This window comes from Alternaria arborescens, assembly GCF_004154835.1.
Source record: "Alternaria arborescens strain FERA 675 chromosome Unknown contig_28, whole genome shotgun sequence".
In the NCBI taxonomy this organism is placed as follows: Eukaryota; Fungi; Ascomycota; class Dothideomycetes; order Pleosporales; family Pleosporaceae; genus Alternaria; species Alternaria arborescens.
Window position 1 is genome coordinate 124,676 of NW_021167883.1, and position 20,060 is coordinate 144,735.

A 20,060-nucleotide genomic window follows, 5' to 3' on the forward strand; every position below is an offset into this window, starting at 1 on the left:
CTTGTGACACTGTACAGGTACGAATCTACCAATATCACGTGTATGACAGATGCTCTATGTCGATCTCCTCTTTGCGACGTGTAAACCGTAGCTTGTTTCTCGGGTCGAGAATTTTCAAATCTCCAACCAAGTACAATGTTACCAGGCTTGCTCCAGGCGCCAGTTCACAGTCGTACTTTAGCAATAGATGACAAAGAGCAATCTCAAGCACATGGGCTGCGAAGAAGCGTCCAGGACACGCCTGTGTTCCATGGCCAGATGTGAGATTGTCTGGACCAGTAGAGACGAGATAGGATTTTTTTGGAGGTATCATCTACAGAACCTTGTCGCACTCGAAAGTAACGTCGGTAGTCAAAACGCTTTGGGTCGATATACACTTCTGAATCTAGCATATTGCCGCCGTCGACAGCGACATGCTGGCCAAATGATGCTGCTTGCCCATCTGTCGCACGACTCTCTTGCGACAACTACATATCACCACCTCACAGCCACCCAAGAACACAAATCCGAGGAAAGAAACTCATTGGTTATCTACCTAATACCAAACTGAGGCCTCAAAGGGAAAGAAACTTCAGAAGAAATAACTCAGTCATCCTCAACCCGATACGAGTAGTCTCGCGTCAGCAAAAAAGGCTTGGGCCTGCACTCCCAGCCTTTCCATGTGCTCGACCGACTCGCATCAGATCATCGTCATCTCGTAAACTCATAAGCACTAAACTCCTCCAATCCTCCAATTTTGCTCATACTCGTACAATCACTCTCATCCCCATCCCCACCTTAGGGTATATCCTGTGCACAACCTCCCTGCGCCTGGCAATGCAAAGAGAGTTCGTAATATTTAATATCGAAAAGTTGCTATCGTGAGTAAGGGAAAAACCCGTCGTACTAGCAAAAGTCCGTGAAAACGAGCCAGTGAGGCGCGCCTAGGCGAATCCAAAGTACTCGCCACCAGCCGTCATAGCGGTGTACAAGGCCTTACGCAGATCCTCATAAGTTTCATACTCGGGGAGGTCAAGTTCTGTTCCATCATTAGCTCCTGCTTCCCAAAAAAGTTATTAAATCGATGCTGGGGGATTAAACTTACGGTTAAAGCAAGTATGACTACTCGGCAAACGATCCTTGCTACCATAATCGCGATGGATATTGAATTTGCTGAACCCGTTCATGCCCTCGAGTTCCTTGAAACCATTCAGTGGCACCTTGCTAGTACCAGTAACGAATTGCAGTAGCTTGGCCTGCTCTTCCTTCTCGAACGTTCGGACAGCGCGCCAGAACCATTGAATCTGTGGTGAGGCGGCCGTGTAGTTGTGGTACTCGGTGTTGTTCTTCCAGTCGTCCACGTTGATGTCAGGAAGACCGGAGATGAGAAGTTCGAGTTCTTGTTCGCTGAAGATGGAGACCAGTTCAGCGGGAACGATGTCGTGGAAGCCCTTGAGGAAGTTCTCAAGTTGCTCTTGGACGGCGCCGACAAGACGGTGCTCAGTGATGAGGCGAACGTACTCGTGCTTGTTGTCTTCGGTGACCGGAATGTTACGACCGTTCTCAATGAGGTCGACAGTCTGCATCTCACCGAAGGCCTCGACTTCCACTGAGAAGGTTTCCGTGATAATGTCCGTGATTTCGTTATGAATCATCCATTCCAGGGACTTGTAGTATTCCAGATCAAGTGTCTCCATGTCCTTGAGGCTAACCTGCTTGCCCATGATTTGCTTGTAGACCGCTCGGCTGAAATGGCAGTCCAGAACGCGACCTTCGTAGAGCGCTTTACCGATGATGCGACCAATGAACTTGAAGAACATCAGATGCTCAGGGTTGATAGAACTGAGGCGGTTGGGGTGGAATGTCGTGCGATCGGAAGCAACAGGTACGAAAAGAGCGTAGTCGGCGTTGAACATCTGGCGTGAGATGGACTGGAACCATTCGCGAGTAACACCACCAGCGTCAACACCTTCTTCGCCGTGGAAGCGGATGCTAAGCTTGCCAAACTTCATTTCGTCGGCTGACTTGAAGTACAGCGACTTGAAAGAGTCCAAGAAGACTTGGTCTCGGCGGACAGAAAGCTGCAGAGGCGGATGTGCTTGTCGGTCGCCGCCTCGGGAGTGGAGTTTTCTGTTGAAGTAGTTACGCTTGTTGTCGAACTCCAGCACCTTGGAATTCTTGACGAGAAGAGAGAATGTGCCACTCATCAACTTAGGATTCTGGCGAACAAGATCGTTGAGAATCTTCCTATGCTCTTCAGTGAAGTTGAAGAACAAATTCTCCATCCTGCTTTCAGGCGGCGGGCTAGATAGGGCGAATTCCTTAGGCATCATCTTAGACAAAGGCATCTCCTTGAGAGTAGTATTCTTGCAGACAACCATAAGACTCTCAATCAGCGGAAGGAGTGTGGTAGCGATATTGAGCATGTTGCCACGCTGGCGGATGACCGTCAGACACTCACTGAGCTTCTCCCATAAGGGCGCGAAAGCTCGATCCTCATATAAGGTCAAGAGGATATCTTCCTTTTGAGCGGGCTCGAGTGCCTCTGCAGCAGATTCAGGCTTGTCCCTGCTGTCACGTGATGGATCAAAGAGATAGTCAAGTGCCGTCAGGGCCCGTAGCAGTTTAGTTTGGTCGGAGCTTGCTGGGGAGAATTTGGCAAGTGCGATGCCCTGGACATCAGTAGGCGAGCTTGCCTTTGAGACTTGAATCGTCAAGCTGGTAAGGTCATGGAGTGTTGAGCTGGCCAGATCCTTAGCAATCCCCAGCAATTCTTGGCCGAAGACCTCCTTCGCACCAGGTATGGGCGAAAGATTGCTGATGACGTTGAGAGTCTCCTGGAATACCTTACTGTTGCATTCCCGAGCAGCCAGAATCTTGGCGACAAGTCGAAGGTTGACTTCAGGCACATCGGGCGGTGTGAGAGTGCGGTGTTTCTTCGTCTTGTCGTCTTCGGCCTTTGACTCGTCAGGCCTGGAAATGCTACCTTCGCCCTCAGCAGTAGCGGCTTCAGGCTGAGCAGCGGTTTCAGAAGCGGTCGTCATCTCCGTATCTTGGCCTTCGGGACGAGCCTCTATGGCTGCAGTATCGGCAGGCTGGTTCTCGGTGGCCTGGCCATCCGCAGATGTCTCGGCCTCCTTCTTCGCCTCTTCAGCAGCCTTCTCCTTCTCCTTTTTGAGAACCTGCAGCGGTGCGGTGATGACCTTCAGCAGTGTCGTCAATTGCTCCATGATGGTGGAGCTCTCAACGATGAGCTTGCGGTCGAGCAGGGTAAGTAAAGCGTTGACCGGATACCTATTCGCCTTGGTCTCTTTAGCCTTGCCCTTGCGGTTGGCGCGGTTCTTGAATCCAACGCCCGTCTCATGTTCGGTCAGGAAGAATTGCCAGACAGCGGGGTTCTTCTCTGTCAGCTGGGTAAGCGTGTTAAGACATTGCTGAACAACCATAAGTGGAGAGACGTCTGCGTTGATTGATAAAGCGCCGTTTTTGCGGGAGATCTTCGGGGTCTTGTCCGCTGGTTGCTGAGGCTGCTTGGCTCGAATTGACAGTTGCGCGAAGCTCTTCTCGACAGCATTTACGTCAGCACTTCCATCTTGAAGAATGCTGAGCAGGATGCTGATGACCTCTGCACGGTTTTGGCGATTCTCACAGACGTAGCGCAAGATGGAGCTCAGGCTACCCTTTGCGCTTCCCTGCTGTGGGATGAACATGAGTCTAAGAAGTGTCGCGACGCCGGCTTTGTCAAGCATTTGTACACAAGGACGAGTCTTCTTCTTCTGCGACGGATCATCAGGCTGGGCACGGCGATCACCTCGTCTATAGCCGAAGTCGTTGAACTGATGTAACCGACGATCGCCTCCCATCGCTCGAGCCTCTGCAGATAATTCTGGTGGTAGCTGGCGCAAGATGTCTTCGTCCGTATCCATGAGCACAGCAGCTCGTAGATTAGGGTCCAGTGACGCGAAGAAGCTTGCAGGATCCATCTCTTCTGCTTGTGGAGGAGGGGCACCAGCGTTGGCTTGATTGCGACGGCGATTCTCTTCGCGCTCTCGGCGTCGACGCTCTTGTGCTTCTTGCGCAAGCAACTCGGCTCGAATATCTGCGGGAAGTGCTGCTAGGAAGTCCTCGTTGATATCTGTAGGAACTTCACCTGCTGCTCCTGCCTCTTCGGGTGCAGCAGGAGCTTGTGCTTGTGCCGGGGCTTGCGACTGCTGCTGCGCTTGTTCTTGTCGTCGTGCTGCAGCCCGTTGTTCTGCTCTACGCTCAGCCACCTGCTGCATCAAGACTTCTTCACGTAGATCTTCGGGAAGAGCGTTCAGATACTCGGTGTCGATACCCAGATCCGTAATGTCGTACTCATGACCTCGAATCATGGTGGTGATGCGTTGTGGAGGTGGCCCAGCAGGTTCTGCAGGGGCCGACTCAGCAGCGGCGGGTTGTGTCGAGGCTTCTCCAGCCTCAACGCCCTCCATCGCTTGCGCTTCCGGTGCAGTCTCAGGCTCCGCCTTGGATTCGTCCTCTGCAGGTTGCTCTGGAGCTCGGCTCGCAGCTTCAGCGGCTTCGCGTTCCTGTCGCTCGCGATCTTCCTTTTCTTGTGCCTCACGTCTCTCGCGTTCTTCACGCTCCTGCTTCTCCTTCTCCTCTTGCTCTTCCTTAAGCTTGCGGGCGACTTCTGCCTGGCGCTCTTCTAGACGCTTCTTCGCTGCCTCCATGGCGGGTGGAACCATGACTTTTAGGATGGAGTTGATGACCCGGTTACTCTTCTCGATTGCCGCAGGGCCGTAGAGAATTCTAGCTTCTTCCTGCCAGCGCTGGCTGGTATATACCTTGGCGAAAGCTACCGCAGAGTGTGGGTCTTCGCGAGCAGTGCGCGATGTGTAGTTCTCTCGCATGCGAGCAATATCACGGCGCATACCACTATCAAAAGGTGGCATACCCATGGAGTTGCTGAAAGAAAGATGCAGCGCGCCACCATGCTGGTGTAATGTCGGGCCGCCAGCGCCGGAGCTCATCGCGTTCAACAAGTTGCTGATGAATGAGACAGGGCTGTCATTTTGACTGAAGACACGAGGACCGCGACCTTCGATGGCGTGAACCCAGTCGCTGTTGCCTTCGTTGCGTGGTAGGCCATCTCGTCCAGCGGAGCGACCGCCTCGCTGAAGCAGAGGGTTAATACCGTCGTCAGTGACGCGGGGACCAGCACCTGGGCGATGTGAGCGGTAAGCTGGTACAAGGATGCGATCGCCTGGACCTGCTGGGAACATCCATGGACTGAGGCGGTGGGTATGTCGAACAGTAGGGGGTTGAGGGTCTTCCCAGCCACCACCCCATGCAATTTCCGGCATGGCGTCGTCGTCGTCCTCCATGCCAGGATCGTAGTGAATATCTTCGTCATATTCCTCTTCCTCATCATCCATATCTAATTGGGTTAGTTGGGGTTCAAGATGTTGTTCTATCCTATGCAGTAACGGACCTTCTTCTTCCATGTTGTCATCTAGGAAATCCTCAAGATCCCCGCCTTGCTGACGCATCTGCTCAAGAAGCTGAGGTGGATCAAGGACGAAGCCCAGCGCGCCCGGTGGCATGTTAGCGTCGCCGTTGGGGCCGCCAGGGAAATCGTCTGGATCGTCGCTCCAGTCATCCTCTTGATCATCGGCAAGGCTAGCATTCTCGTCATCACCTGTCACCTCTTCCATGGCGTCCATGGCCTCTTCCATATCATCCATGCCATCGTCACCATCATCATCCATATCGTCCATGTCATCGTCATCCTCGTCCTCATCGTCTTCCTCATCATCTTCTGAATCATCGTCGGAGCCCATGGCGTTGCCATCATCGTCGAGTTCGATCTCAACATCAACATCACCAGGAAGACCCTCAATTGGACCCATGCCATCGATATCCATCTCGAGGATTTCTTCATCGTCATCGGAAACGACATCGTCGTCACCAATATCGCCTTCATCGTACTCCATATCATCCGCGTAAGGGTCATCGTACATCATCTCTTCACCCTCTTCATCTTCCGAGTCTTCGTCCGATTCTGACTCGTGGGCTTCGAACATGCCCAGTGTGGAGTTGCGGAACAAATCAGGCGTCTCCTCCCGCCCGTTGCCAATGAGATCGTCATCGGATGCGGTCGAAATCTCGTACTCATCGGCGGAGTCTGGGGCTGAGGAGGTATCGTAGTGCATACTCAGATCCATGGCGACGTAACAAAGCCACTTCAGAGGCTTGAGAATGTACTTAACTACGCGCTTAGCGTTCGGGAAGTTGAGGTCGATGTCTGAGATCGCCGTTGTGAGGATAGTGACAAAGTTCTTCTCATACATGATCTTCGCCATCTGCTTCAGGTTAGGAGTCAGATCGGCGTTCTGGGTAAGCATCTCGCCATTTGGACGCTGCGACACCATCCTGGAGAAGATGTCGGCGATACTTAGCAGACGCGAGTACTTCATGTCGAGCGGCTCGTCCGAAGCGTTGGCATCCTTGAATGCCTTCAGGGCATGCTCAAGGACGAATTTGCGCACGAAGAGTAAGTCTGGCTCAGTCTCAACATATGGTGAGATCGGCACATCGGTCTTGGGCAGGGCAAACTCTCCAGTCTTGTTACAGAGCGACACGATGAGGTCGATTGCGCAGTTCGATGTCAACAGCTTCTTCTTGAAAGCAAGATCCCCTTCATGGTTCAGGCTCCCGATAGGAACAACGTTATTGAGGAGATAGTTCAGGACGCCCGAGCGAGGCTTCGATGGTGTCACGGTGTAAGGGTCTGCCTTCCTGGAGAAGTTGATGAATTCAATCTTTGTGCGGTTGTAGCTCTGTACAAGCTCGGAGAGACACTTCAAGATGAAGCAGCGGTAGATGTAAATTGGATGCTCTTCGGCCTTGAATACGGGTTTTTCGGGTTTGGCGGCCTCCGTGGAAGCAGCAGCAGGGGCGGCAGTAGCGGCGTCGGAGCCCGACTCATTGCTTGCCTGCGCTTCAGGTGCGCTCTCTTTTGGCTTGGCAGCCTCAGGCTTGTCTTCTGCTTCCTTATAAGCTAGCAGCTCGCAGAGCAGGTAGTGGATGACGCCGTCAGGGTTCTCAACTACAGGAACCTTGAGATCCGAAGTCTTTGTTCGCTCGAGGAATGGCTGTTTAGGCGCTTCGCTAGATTCCTTTGGTTTGTCAGCCTCCGCAGTGACCTCCGAGGATTCCACGATGCTCGCTCCTTCAGTTGAAGGTGGCTCAGTCTTCTTGAGCATCAGAGCTTGTGGTCGCTGGTTGGGATCGAAGCCCTTCAGCTGGAGTTTCTCGTTGGTGACTTCGACGAAGATCTCAGGTGCACGAATGGCTAGCGCGTACATCTGGCGAGTGTAGCCAGTGGTGTCTGTCTGTCTTCGGTCGCGCGACTCAAACATCTGCTGGATCTCGGTACGCATGATCTGCCGAATCATTTCGTCATCTTCGATCATGTGGCGAAGGACAATCATGAAAGCGCTACGCAGGCCTTCGTTGGTGATGCCCGCAAGTTGCTTGACCATAAGGAACAGTCGCTGGATGTTGCGCTTCTCTGCGAGACGGGTCGCTATCTTGCGAGTGCGAGTAAGCATGGCTAGTACTCGTGTCACGGATAGAGCCAACGACTCATCCTTCCCGATGCGAGGCAGCATTTCGATAATCGCATTGAACAGCAGATCTTTCTCCTCGACACTGACAATCGGCTGTGGTAGCTCGTCAACTGTGGTCTCTTCTGTTGACTCTTCCGTTGGCGGAGTCCATGAAATTTGGTGCGGAAGTTGATCCTCAGCTAGTAGTCGTTCGACGATAAGCAAGACCTGGCCGATCCAAGGTGATGAATCTTCCGGAGATTGATCTGGGAAGATTTTGATGAAACCCAACAACGTAGTGAAATGTTCCTTAAGCTGCTCAACAATGACATCGTAGAAATCCTTCTCTTGTAGTATCAAGGCCAAAAGATGGGCTGAAGCTGCTATCTTCTTGCCCTGATTTCGGAAGTCGTCGTCACTCTGCAGTGACATGAGAGACTGTACGAGCATCATGCCGATTTCCCCACGCATCTCGGATGGATCTGGTGCCTTTGAAACGGCGGCTGAGATGAGATCGGCAAGCTCGAAGGTGACATCCTCGTGCGTGTTGAGCACGTCAAGAGATTGCTCAACAAGTCTCTCACGGAGCTTGGTTCGCTGTTCATCCAACATGTCTAGTGCAACAAGCTGAGTTGAATTTCCGTTAGCCATCCGCTTTTGATAAGCAAGAGTATCCTGCGGTACAGCAGGTGCCTGGCTCGGCTGATCACCCGGTACAGGTGTAGTAGACGTAGGCGCTTCTGTCTCTGCAGTCGAAGTGTCGGCGTCTTCCATCTGAACCGACTGTGTCTCCGGCTGCTCAGAGCCATCTTCATCCCGCGTTACTTCGCTTGATGTCATGCTAGCATCATCTGGATGCTCGGGGACCACCACTTCAGCTCGGCTCGGCGAGGTGGACGGCGGGCCACGCGCTTGAATCTCATACTGTGGAATAGGGTTCCTGGAAACACCTGGACGGGCCTGATTCTTGCAGTACTCATTTGCCATGTTGAAGTTGTCGCAGCAGCGATACAGGGCTTCTTCAGCCAGGCTCTCCTCATGTCCGTTTTCCTTCAGACGCGGCAAGTGATCTCCATTCCTAGCAGACCAAGGCTTGATTATAGGTTTGCTACGCTTTGGAATCTTGTCGATACTCTTCCACGCTCCGTGCTCGCCTTCACACTCAAGAACAGATTTTAGAATGTTGATAGACGTCTTCACAATTGACGTGGTTGCTTTGTCGATGAGATCCGAATTCCAAATCTTCTCGACAGGAACAATCACAGCGTAGCGGAGCTCGACGAGGAATTGTGCAGTCAAGAAATAGTCAGACCGCTCCCGATCGCGGTCTGGCCGGGTTTGCATGGATGACGTCTGTGGAGACTCTGAGATGACCTTGAAGTTAATGATCTGAGAGTAAAAGGCCAAAATAATCTTGATGCCTCCAAGCGACAGGTTGAGCAGTCGCTTCGTCTCCTCGCTGGTGGTGTCGTCCATCTGCTTCGAGGTAAGTTTGAGCGCCGATTGGTAGAATTGGTTGAGAATGTTCGCTAAAACATCGAATCCACCTAGGTTGCGGAAAGACACGAGTAGCAGCGTCAAAGCTTGTGATCGATCGAGGTTTGGCTCTACGATGAGCTGCGACAAGGATGTCAGGATGACAATCCAGTACGCATACCGATCTTCAATGATCTCCGATTCTTTCGGACCTTCGTATTCGAGCTGATCGATGACGGCCTGAGCAAGTTGGTCTGACACAACAGTAGCACATTGCCTCTGGTAAGCCTCCAAGCTGCGGCGAAACAAGAGGAGTTTACCAAGCGACTGGAAGAACGGTGCAACCTCGGTAGGTATCCTGCTAAGCAAATTGCGGAGAGTCTGTGTGTTCTTGAATTGCGCACTATTCTGGCTCGCAACAGGGTTCTCTGAATTCGAGCCAGGAGCGGCAGCGTCACCGTTGCTTGGTGATTCGGTAGCGCTGTTTCCAATTCGGAACACATTGTCGGCTTCATCGTTTCCAAAGCCTGAGCTAGTGATACGGGTCTCCTTCTCCCATTCTGTAGGCATGTTACGCTGTAGTAACAACTCTTCCCATACACAGCTTCGATGTAACCTTCCGAGGCTATCCACAAGACGTGCATACATGTCGGCGAGATTGACTTGGCTAGACACATTGTGCGAAGAGCGGGTAGTATACATCTGGCTCTGGAATGTTAAGGTCATAGCTCCGACGAGAGTATGGGCAGAAACTAGGGCTTTGACGTATTGTGTGCCTCGTTGCAAATTCTCAGTGTTCTGAGAAGTGCCAGAACTGGTAAAAGGTGCGAAGAAAGCCTGCTTGCCGGTGTGGTCGAGGAGAGGCTGCAAGTGCTCCAAGGCTGCTTGTGTACGTTTGATCAGAGATGGCACTGCGATATGCGGCTTCTGCTCGACGAGTACTTGGACAACATGGCCGAATTGCTCACACATGCTGCGGTACTCACTTGCCTTTGGATCTAAGCAGGCAAGGCTTGAGATGTCGAGAATCTTGTCTACACCATCGAGCTCGACGTACGCAGCGCACATGGCGTGATTTGAGAAGAATCCAGAGAGGAAGCGACACAGAACGCGGATGTATTGACCGGTAGTAGGGCCCTTGGTGCTGTCTTCGGTCTCAGTGATTTGGTCGTAAGCGACTGGTTCGTTAGCAGTATCATCAGCATCCTTCATCTCTACGTCGGTAGCTGTAGATTCCGAAGCTTGAACTGTGCTCTGTTGAGAGCGTGGCCCAGAAAGGGCTTGGCGGCCGCCAGCGACGGTCAGCTTACCAGCAGCGTCCTCGGACCAAAGCTTAGCTCCCACACCTTCCTTAACGGCCTTCTCGGCGCAAAGTTGAACCACGCGCGCTATCAATTCGCTGAGACATGAAAGAACACGTGCCTTCAGAGGTGGGTGATGGCGCACCAGCTCATCGAAAGAGTTTCCGATCAAAGTAGGCATCTCGGTATCAGCATCAAGTGCTTTTATATGGGCAGGACTCTCGAAAATCTCAAAGAATCGCTCAAGTGCGATTGATGACTGAAACAACTTCATACCAGCCTCAGCTAAGCAGATGCCGTCGAAGGCCGGTGGTAAAGTCGAAATGGCTTCTGCGACAGGCAGGATACCCTCCGCAAGTGACTTTCCAGCTTCTCGTGGAGGATATGTCGATGGTGTTGAAGCACTCACATCAGCGTTGGCTGCAGCAATTGCTTCTGAAGCGGGCTCTCCAGCCACAGTCTCCAGGAACGCATCGCTAAGACCCGCCTCGGCGATGACTTGATAGCTAGTGGGCTCATTGTTGATGAAGCTGGTAAGGATTGTGACAGCCATACTCCAGACAGTTGAGCCGAACGTCTTGGCATTGGATAGCACAGTGCGCAAGCTGCTGAGCAGCTGTTGCGAGTCAAGCAAGTTTCGCATCAGGCGATCGAAATTTCCGCCTGTATGTGACATCATATGGTTGAGGAACTTGAAAAGCCAGCGTAGACTCTGCTGGTGGTAAAACGGAATTTGATAATCAGTAAGCTGCGTCTTGTACTCCTTGGGCATGCCCTTGTCCTCTTCTGCGAGCTTCTTAGAAGTGTCGACTTCGTATTGCATCAGATCAGCGATGATTTCAAGTCCCTTCGCGGCTACAAGGGCTGAGAAGGCGTCGCGCAGGTTATAGACGAATGTGTCAAGGAAGTTGAGAATCTTAGGGTGATTGCGTTCTGCCTTAGCGGTACGCAGCTTGAGGACATCGACTAGAACTTCCAGAAGACCAGCGGCCACCATCTGCTCACCAGTGCGCGTTTGAGAAGTAGGTAGAGTGTTCAGAAGAGAGAACAAAGCATCGCGCCACTCATCTTCTTCGACATCATCAGGGTTACCTGTCTCTTCGCCAAGTCCAGCGACAAGCTTGCGCACAACGTAGAAAAGTACACCATGGTTAACGTTGACGCTGAGGGCGGTGCAAACATCAGGCGCTTTGGACTTGTGCTTTGCGAGCGCCTCAAGAGCGCTCATGGTGTAAGTCTGCAGTTCCGTCGAGATTCCAGTCTCACCGTTGCCTGGCGGATGGACCAGCTCAGAGAGCTGGTAGGCAAGTTGTAACCGGCGTGGCTCATCTGCATCTTGCTGACCCAGCTTTGCCATGAACTCCTTCTCGACGTGTACGTAGCCAATGTTTGCGATGGATAGAAGACGGATGGCGACTGCACTGTCGCGCCCTGTGTGTCCCTCGTGGAACATCTTCGCGGTGCGAAGCTTGTGGAGGAATTCGTAGTGGGCTGTTTCCGGTAGACGTGCGAGTCCTTCCTTAATAAGGTCGTGGATGTCGGTCTTGACCACCTTCTCGGCTGACAGCTCGAAAGTCTTGGGCCCATTCGTTGTACTACTGGGTTGTCCAGGTGTGAAGACTGGCGTGCTCGGTGAATCGGTAGCGGGCGGAGGCTGAGGCTGTCGCGGTGTTCGGTTGGGGTTCATGCTTGACGTTCTTCGCACTGGAGTCGGTGTTGTGGGTGCGGGTGTGTCTATGGAAGCCGGTTTGCTGCTCTCTGCTTCGGACGAGGGAGTGGGTTCATAGTACGAGACGAGGACGCCTCCGAACTCCTGCTTCATCGATGCTTCGGACATGGAGTACATGGCAACGAGATCGGACGGACTAATCTTATCAGTGCTGCCAGCGCGCTCCTTGCCTTTGCCTGCCGGTGTGCCGAACACTGGTACTGCTGTGGCGGGGCCCTTTGCGAATGGGCTGGCCAGCTTCTGGACCTTGTCGAGATTGATGTTGTAGTGGCTGGAGAGAAGAGATGGGTGGAGGGTGGCCGGAGCCAGGCGCATGCGTGCGGCGGCGTAGCGCTGAGCGAGTCGATGACCTAGACGAAGCGTAGCTTTGAGAAGAGATGTGGAAGTCGTGTTTAGTAGCTTGTCCAAGCGCTCGCTGCTAGAGTACAGACTACGATTGCCGCAATTCTCCAAGAGCATGCGCGTGAAGTTGAGGATCTGCTCGATCAGCTCGCGATCGCCATCCTGTGATACGTGCAGGGTATCCAGGACAGCATCGGTTGTGGTCTGCTCCGAGCTGGTGTTTCCTTCCTCGACATCGCCCTTGAGCAGTAGTCGGCGCTGGAAGGACTGCGTCTGCGGTCCGTCTGCCAGGCCATACTCCTTGTTGAACAGCTCGAGGATGTGGTCGAAGCGGTTGAGGGCGGGGATCCAGTGATATGCGTCACCGCGGGGAAAGGGCCAGTGCCTAGGGAAGGAGGCGAGATGTGCGGGCAGCTGGAATAGCGGTATTGACTCGGTTGCCTTTACGAAGTCTGCTATCATCGGCGACTGCGGTGGTTTGTTAGTAGTGGCGAGACATGGCAAAGGATGCTCAACTTACCAGAGTCGACTCATGTCGCGATGTAGCCTGTTTCTTGATCTTCATGTTTGCGCCGGGCGCTCGGAAGGCGAAACTTGCTCACATGCAAGCTCTATGAAGCTGGTCTCTAGTGAGTAGCAGTTGTGTGCAGGCAGTCGAGTGACACAGCGAGAGATGCGTGACGCGGGAGGCTGTCTAGAGGTAGGCTGCGACTGCCTTTACCGGAAGCGCAGAAACCCAAGGTGGCTACGTTTTAGTGGAGCGAAAAGCGGGGTCTTGATGATGTATGTTGGCGTCGTATCCACACACAAAAGCGGTCGTAGCGAGATGTAGGTAATGCTTGTGACCGGGCGGGTTGGCGGAGAAGAGGCGTAGGTGGGTAGGTCGATGTTAGATACCACGGTGCAGGCGCGGATCTGGGACAGCTAGTTGGTCGCTTATTGACGGGATGCAAGTGCCAAAGGTTGGTTAGCGGCAGCCTCTATATCGGTGGTAGAGCGGGTGGGTGAGGTGTAGTTGTTGTGGGAGCTGTAGCTATGAGCACTGCAAGTCGCAGTTTCCGCAATGATGGAGACATGGTCCGTGCCCGCTGATCCGAGCTTAGAGCGTCACGAAAGCGACGCGCTGTCGTCAGTGACTCTTCGGACGATATGACGATCATGAATGCGCTGGGGCGGGCTACGACATTCACGGAACGATGATACTATCTCCTTGCATCATCACGCGTGAACTTAGCTAGCGGATATCCAAGGATATCACGACCAAGCACTTGCACCATCAGAAAGCACTGTATCCACGACACAGAGACGGTAGGTGAAATGGTATTATATATTATTCGATATCAAATCATAAGTCATAAGAAAAGCCTCGGCAGGACTGCCAGTAAAACAGCTCGATCAATCACCCCAGACCAGCAAAACACAATGACACCTCCCAAGCCTACCTGCGAAACCACCCACTCGTCCCACTCGCATTCTCTTCCCTCCTCTCCCCACCCCCATTCCTCCTATCCTCTGCCTTCCCATCATCAACCAACCTGACAGTCTCCTCCAGCACCAACAGGTCCCTCTCAATCATCTCCGCCCAATTCTGAATATCCCCCACCTCATTCAACTTCTTTGTGCCCCCTTGTAGCAACTTATCCCACTCAGCCGTTTGTTTCGCGAGCGCCGCCGTCTGCTTCGCCAGCTCCTTTTCCTGCTTTGATATAGCAGCCGAATTGGCGTGTAGGTCCGCTGTTCGCGTGCGCATTTCATTGTCAACGCTGGCGCCGACGGAGAGCAGGGATGCGGTTACGGCGGCGCGGGCCTCGTTTTGGCGACGAGCAGCTTCTTCTGGAGATGGAGGTGGGGAGGAAGGCATATTGGTGGTGTTGACGTTCACGGAGGGGGTAGATAGCGTAGGCTTATTGAGGAGTGGTAAAGTAAGTTGTCTTGATGTGCTGAACGTAAAATGGTTTGTATGCTCTGTTAGTTAGAACAGCTACTTGCTCAGCGAATGACGATCCGCGAACTACTGCGTAACTTCACCGTAGTAAGACTGCCTAGTCTCGCTCCAATCATTCCTCATACTATGAAACGTAGTGTAACATGTTGATTGGTGACTCGGTCGTCTACCGGGTGCTTCTGAAGGCCGCTTCCAGCTCACTGCGTGATGGTGTAACGGGGCTCGATGTGAATGGCTGACGAAAGTATTCAATATATGGTCATGCCTTGTGCAACGGCAGTTCCCTACTCTACTCCATCTCTGACACGTGTACAAGGCTAGCAGGCACGCCGTGCGGCGTGACCACGGAAACTTACGACTGGACAGCGGGGTAGAAGCGAGCAGCAGCAGTTTGGTTTGATAGAGAATTTAGCATTGGCTTCTGATACCATGGTTTTTTCTGTCTGCATGAGTATGGACAGAGACCTTTGCTGCTGACGTGCTTTCCTATTTGCAGTGTTAAATGCACTGGGCGTTAGTCGTTGTGCTCCTAATGCTTAAGGGAGAACGGCGAGTGGGGGTTGGACAACAGTCCGGGGAAATGTGCTGTAAGCTTCATGAAATAGATACGCATATCCTCTCTGTCGTCCATTAAGCCTGGAAGAAGCTATCTGCCTAAGATCGACGCCCAAAGTTGCTACGGCGATTCATCCGAGGCGGGGTGGGGTGCCTACCGTGGGGCCTGGTCGGGGAAGCGCAGCGCAGTTGATGGGGGTGCAATCAACACCTTATCAGTAGTTGCCAATTCAGGAAATAGTCAAGTTCAGGCAAATGTAACCGAAGCCCTTAGACCATCGTCGGACAAGTCCTTTGCGTTTCCTGTGGACTAGGTTTCTTGCCGCCGTGGAAACTCAAGAACAAAAATCACTTATTAATGGAACGCACGATGCACGAGGTACGTATTGGGCCCATTTCGATAAATTCGTAAGATGTAAAACACGTAACCAAAGAGTGTGAAAGAGAGTAAAGAAACAAAGGTCATGAGATTCCCATGCGACCGGATAAGAACAAAGTGATCCAGCCACACAAGTATCCAGATATCGCACCCAAACCGAAAGACTCGACTTATGCCGCAATCTCCTTAGCAACGCGCTTGACAACATCCTCAACAGCGGCGGCCGCCTTCTCAGCCTCGCGCTTCGCATTTCTAGCCTTAATCTTTGCCTGCGCACCCTTGATCTGCTGGACCAAGAATTCAACACCCTCGTTCGCCCTAACACCGTATGTCAAGTGAGCAGGCAAGACGCTCAGCGTACCCAGGCAGACGGCGTCACCAGGCTGGCAGATGATCTTGACCTTCTCCTTGGGGAAGTTGGGGATTTGGTCGCGGTCCTGAAGCTTCTGTGTGTCACCGTAGGTAACAACACCAGCGATTTGGTCCATGACAGCAGCGTCGAGCTCCTCGATAGCGCGGTGGTTGACAGCAGCACCTTGACTGTAGCCCGAGGATACGATAACGGAGTCTGGGCACTTCTGGGCCATGCTGTTAAGAGTGTCCTTGAGGAGGTTCTTGGAGCGTGTGTCGGTGCCGCCGGGGAGGACGTTGGTGCCGATTGAGGCGGCGTAGGGAATGCCTTCAGTGGCCACTGCATCTTGACCGAACTCTTTCTTGAGGCCGTCAGAGGTAGGAGGACCGACTACGGTTCCCATGTTGCCGATCTCGGTGGAGCCACGGGCGAATGCGAAGAGAATATCTCTGCATCCACCTCGGCTGAACTCACTCGAGCTGGAACCGGTGCCACCGAAGAGCTGGCGGCTTTCCAGAGGGGCGGCAGCGGCAAAGCCAGCAAGGGCAGCAATGAGGATGGATTGGGCGTGCATGGTGTTGTTTGTTGAAAATGTAGTGTTGTTTGTTGAAAGTGTGGTGGAAAGTATGTCTGATATTGACAATAATGTGAAGAAGCGAAGAAGATAGTAGCGAATGTAAGCACCGGGCCTGTAGTGTTGGTGACAGTGTTGACTGATGATTTTCAACTGAGGCTGGCGTCCTACCTTCTTATAATCCTATGTCGTTCGGCCAGACTTGGAACCAAGCTCGTCTAGCCATGACGATGATCAGGTATGCGAGCAAGGGCATTGCCCAAGACGCTGCCAAGGTATCATTGGACTCATTGATCAAGCGGAAACAACCGCCAACTGAGAGAGCAGCCGAGGAAGGTATTCGTCAACTAGAGATACGATTGGTCCATTTCGTATCGATGTATTGCCAGGAGGGAAGTCCAGTGTCATGGAACTGCTACCAAGCGATGCCAAGTTGGTTGCGTTCTCCAAGAGGTATGGTGGAGATGGGGTATGGAGGGATAGTAGTCCATCGTTGAGCCTCTGCGCCCCAAACAACGTACGGAATTAGCCACTTAGGACCTGAAGGTGATCCGACTACCGAAAAAACACTCTCACCGTCAATGCGCTTGGACCTTACTTTTTGGCTACCCTGGCTGATCCTGCTACAGGGCAGCGACTCGCGCGAGGGTGTTCCTAGTGCGTCCGCAACGTGCCTGCCGTGCCTCGGTATGTTGTAGACAACATTGCTGATCATTGGCCATAGCGACGTCTGTCTACGACCTGTCAGTGTAAGAAGTTGAGCTGACAAGAGAACGGCTGTCTCGAAATGACGGAATGACTTCATCGTAAACAATGCAAGAGTCGAGCCTGATATCATGCAAGCGTGTAGTCCGGAAAAGGGGAGCATTTTGGACAGTACCACACTGACGAGTATACGGGAATTATGCCCGTCTCTAAGAACGCTTTCGAGAGGAAATAAGCTTTCGTACATTCGCAACGTGGTATAGGGTTGATCGACGTGACGGGTGCGTCCCGCTATGGACCGTGTGCTAATTTAGTTTTGACTACATGCGCCTGACGCTCTTAGCCGTTTCAGCTCGGGACGTGATGCAAAAAGCAAGCGCACCAAAGATGGTCAGACACTGGCAACACCAACATCGCATGTTCACCGTTGTGAGTGGAAATCTCCGAACCTGGGAACCATGCCATGATGTCTTTGATCGCAACATCTGGCCAATGGAGGAGTCTGTTCGCGAAGGTACTCCAATAAATAAGCGTGTTTGGTGTACGCGATGCTCTCCGGTCGAGTAAGTACGGCGAACTTCGCCTACGCTGATGGCAGTCTGTTGTCCGCACGCTTCAGACATTGCAAGTATAGCCCGTCCGCGACGTACTGATTTACTGATCGCCTATGCAGCCTGCATATACGAACCGATTCCTTGCACTCTTCTGTGCACGGGTTTTTCGAGAAGCCTTGGAAGTAAAAAGCATAGGTACAACCTCAGTCATTGTACGACGTTAATGCTGAAATCCTAGGAATTGGCTGGCCCATGATTGTTCTGTAACCTCGTTCATCCGCAGCACCCGGCAGGGCGGGATGACTCGCATGGAGCGGCGCGATCGTTTCGAACTTCAGCCTTGCATCTGCCGACGAGTCGTTCTATGCCTAAGGTTTTGTCAATATGACTCGAATAGGAAAGGTGGTCGATTGTGATGGACACAGCGATTCTCGCGTTCGCTTCTCCAGACCGATTTCTGCCTAAACGCAAAACCCAAGCTGCTGTTGCTGCTCTTGAGACAATTCCTTGCAACCTTTGCATCAATCCCCTCATGGTTTTGATTGTACAGTTCCCAATCATACCGACTGGGTTGCACGTAGCCCCAAGAACGCGGCGCGTTGTCGAAAGAAAGGAGATCTAGGGTACCGAAGACGGGGACCTCAGGGCCATGACATCAACCGGTGGTCAAAGCGCGCCATCCAGTAAACTTTACGAGATGCGCGGCAACGACAAGACACATACTATGTACACCTTCGCATTCTGATTTATGGCCGATGAAAACATGGATAGGCGTTATCGACCCCGCGATGATACGAAGCTGCCCACCTTTGTGAGCAGGGATGGTTTCCGTCGGGAAGCAGAGGCTCCAAGCCTTGCGATAACGATAGCGTATGATTGGGCCGAATAGGACGACGACCATGGTACCCAGGTACCTGTATAATATCAGACAAGAAAGATACACAAAGTTACACCAAACTTTAAAGGAAAAGAAGAAAGAGACAACTTGAACTCCATCCATCAAGATGCACGATCCTATCGCCGATGCAAAAGCCCAGGAAGCAACGCGCCAATACACTTTCCGACCCGCTACCCCCGCCGACATACCTGCTCTCCAGAAAATGATCGGTTCTTCTCTCCGCGGCCTAGGAAAAGGTTATTACAGTCGAGCCGAGCTCGATGGCTCAATAGGCTACCTCTTTGGCCCCGATTCCGTTTTGATAGCAGACCAGTAAGTACCGAACCTCAACATTTGTGGAAATAAGGCGTCCGTCATCAACGAGCGGGAAGCCGATACCAAATGATACCAAAAGGAACCATAGTTAATCATGTGAATACAGGACGTACTACATCCTTCACCCTATCAACTCGCCAACCACAATCTGTGCTTGTGGCGGGTGGTCCTTTCGTAAGACGCTGTACGGCGGAGATTCTGCACCCTCTCCTCTGCGTATGCCAGAGAAGCGTGATCCGGCTATTGACCGTGCAAGTATCCGTGCTATTTTCACTTCTCCAGAGTATGCGCGCAGGGGTCTGGGTACCATGATGATGCGGTACTGTGAGGCGCGGGCGCGTGAAGGGAAGAGAGGTGAGACAGACGGTTTCACCTGGTTGGAAATGGGGGCGACATTGAGTGGAGTTGCATTGTACGAAAGATGTGGGTATGTGAGGAGTGGGAGAGTGGATGTGGTCAAGTGTCCTAATGGGGAGGGAATCAAGATCTTACATATGACGAAGGATTTGGTGGCGTAAGGCGAGGCTGTTAAGAGAAAATGGTCTAGTCAGCTTCGAGGTATCTGGTTGCAAGAGTTTGGTATGCGGTGGGAAGATTACCCTTGTGCAATCGATCTTGTAAGATGCGGTGATGTGTTGGCAGGGAAGCATGATCGCCGCCAGGTTTGGGTTAGCGGATGATGGGCGCCTCGCGGTAAGGCACCCGATGAGGCGAATATACTTCTTGTGGCGCTATGGTGCGGTCTAGGTTGGAAGCGTGATGCAAGGAGAAGCGCGAAACTTGTATCGTGGCCATGGTGGGTTGTATATGAAGTATGCGAGCTCGCTTGATATCAACCATACGATATTTCCTCTCCTTCTTGCAGAGTGTTCGCTCTTTGTCATCACGTCAGCTCGAAATCTCTACCGTCAGCCTCACCCCACGATTGGAGATAAGCACGAACAGCATGTCAAGCCCTATCTCGAATCCCATCCCAAATCCCAAAGATCCTAAAGCAGCCGCGTTGTCCACGGCTGTAGTCATCATCACCGTACCATCAGGCACATGATCTCGCCATGGATACTCATTCGACAAAACTAGTTTGCGCAGCTTGCAGCTTCGATTCCTAGCCTTACGGCGTGATCGCTGTGTAAGAGTAGGGCATTTTTGGGTTTAACGTATACTGCGATTCCGGGAAAGCTGAAGGTCTCCGAGGAAATGGTGGCATGTGGACCTGGTCGAATCTGGCTAAAAGGAGTCGATGTCTAATGACGGGTGGTGCAATCATGATCTCAGGAACGTCACCGTGGTACTTGGTGCGGTATTGTCCGCAATCTGCCAGCAGTGCAAACGGCGGTCGGAACATTTTGCGATGTGATTTAAGG

At 52.4% G+C, this 20,060-nt stretch overlaps 4 protein-coding genes across 4 annotated transcripts; 1 reads left to right on the plus strand and 3 right to left on the minus strand.

Annotated features, from left to right (window-relative positions):
• Positions 1 to 923: 923 nt before the first annotated feature.
• Positions 924 to 12,984, minus strand: AA0111_g9600 (E3 ubiquitin-protein ligase; the record flags this gene model as incomplete). The annotated part of the gene is made up of 4 exons (XM_028656177.1): positions 924 to 1,018; positions 1,085 to 5,398; positions 5,453 to 12,887; positions 12,940 to 12,984. The coding sequence occupies 4 exons, from the start codon at positions 12,982 to 12,984 to the stop codon at positions 924 to 926; spliced, it is 11,889 nt and encodes a 3,962-aa protein (XP_028502826.1).
• An 873-nt stretch (positions 12,985 to 13,857) lies between these two features.
• On the minus strand, positions 13,858 to 14,280 carry AA0111_g9601 (hypothetical protein; the record flags this gene model as incomplete). Its single annotated transcript, XM_028656178.1, has 1 exon — positions 13,858 to 14,280. The coding sequence occupies one exon, from the start codon at positions 14,278 to 14,280 to the stop codon at positions 13,858 to 13,860; it is 423 nt and encodes a 140-aa protein (XP_028502825.1).
• A 1,188-nt stretch (positions 14,281 to 15,468) lies between these two features.
• Positions 15,469 to 16,224, minus strand: AA0111_g9602 (hypothetical protein; the record flags this gene model as incomplete). Its single annotated transcript, XM_028656179.1, has 1 exon — positions 15,469 to 16,224. One exon carries the CDS (start codon positions 16,222 to 16,224, stop codon positions 15,469 to 15,471), a length of 756 nt encoding a protein of 251 aa, XP_028502807.1.
• Positions 16,225 to 18,487: 2,263 nt separating this feature from the next.
• Positions 18,488 to 19,214, plus strand: AA0111_g9603 (hypothetical protein; the record flags this gene model as incomplete). The annotated part of the gene is made up of 2 exons (XM_028656180.1): positions 18,488 to 18,693; positions 18,803 to 19,214. The coding sequence occupies 2 exons, from the start codon at positions 18,488 to 18,490 to the stop codon at positions 19,212 to 19,214; spliced, it is 618 nt and encodes a 205-aa protein (XP_028502806.1).
• Between the last annotated feature and the right edge of the window lie 846 nt (positions 19,215 to 20,060).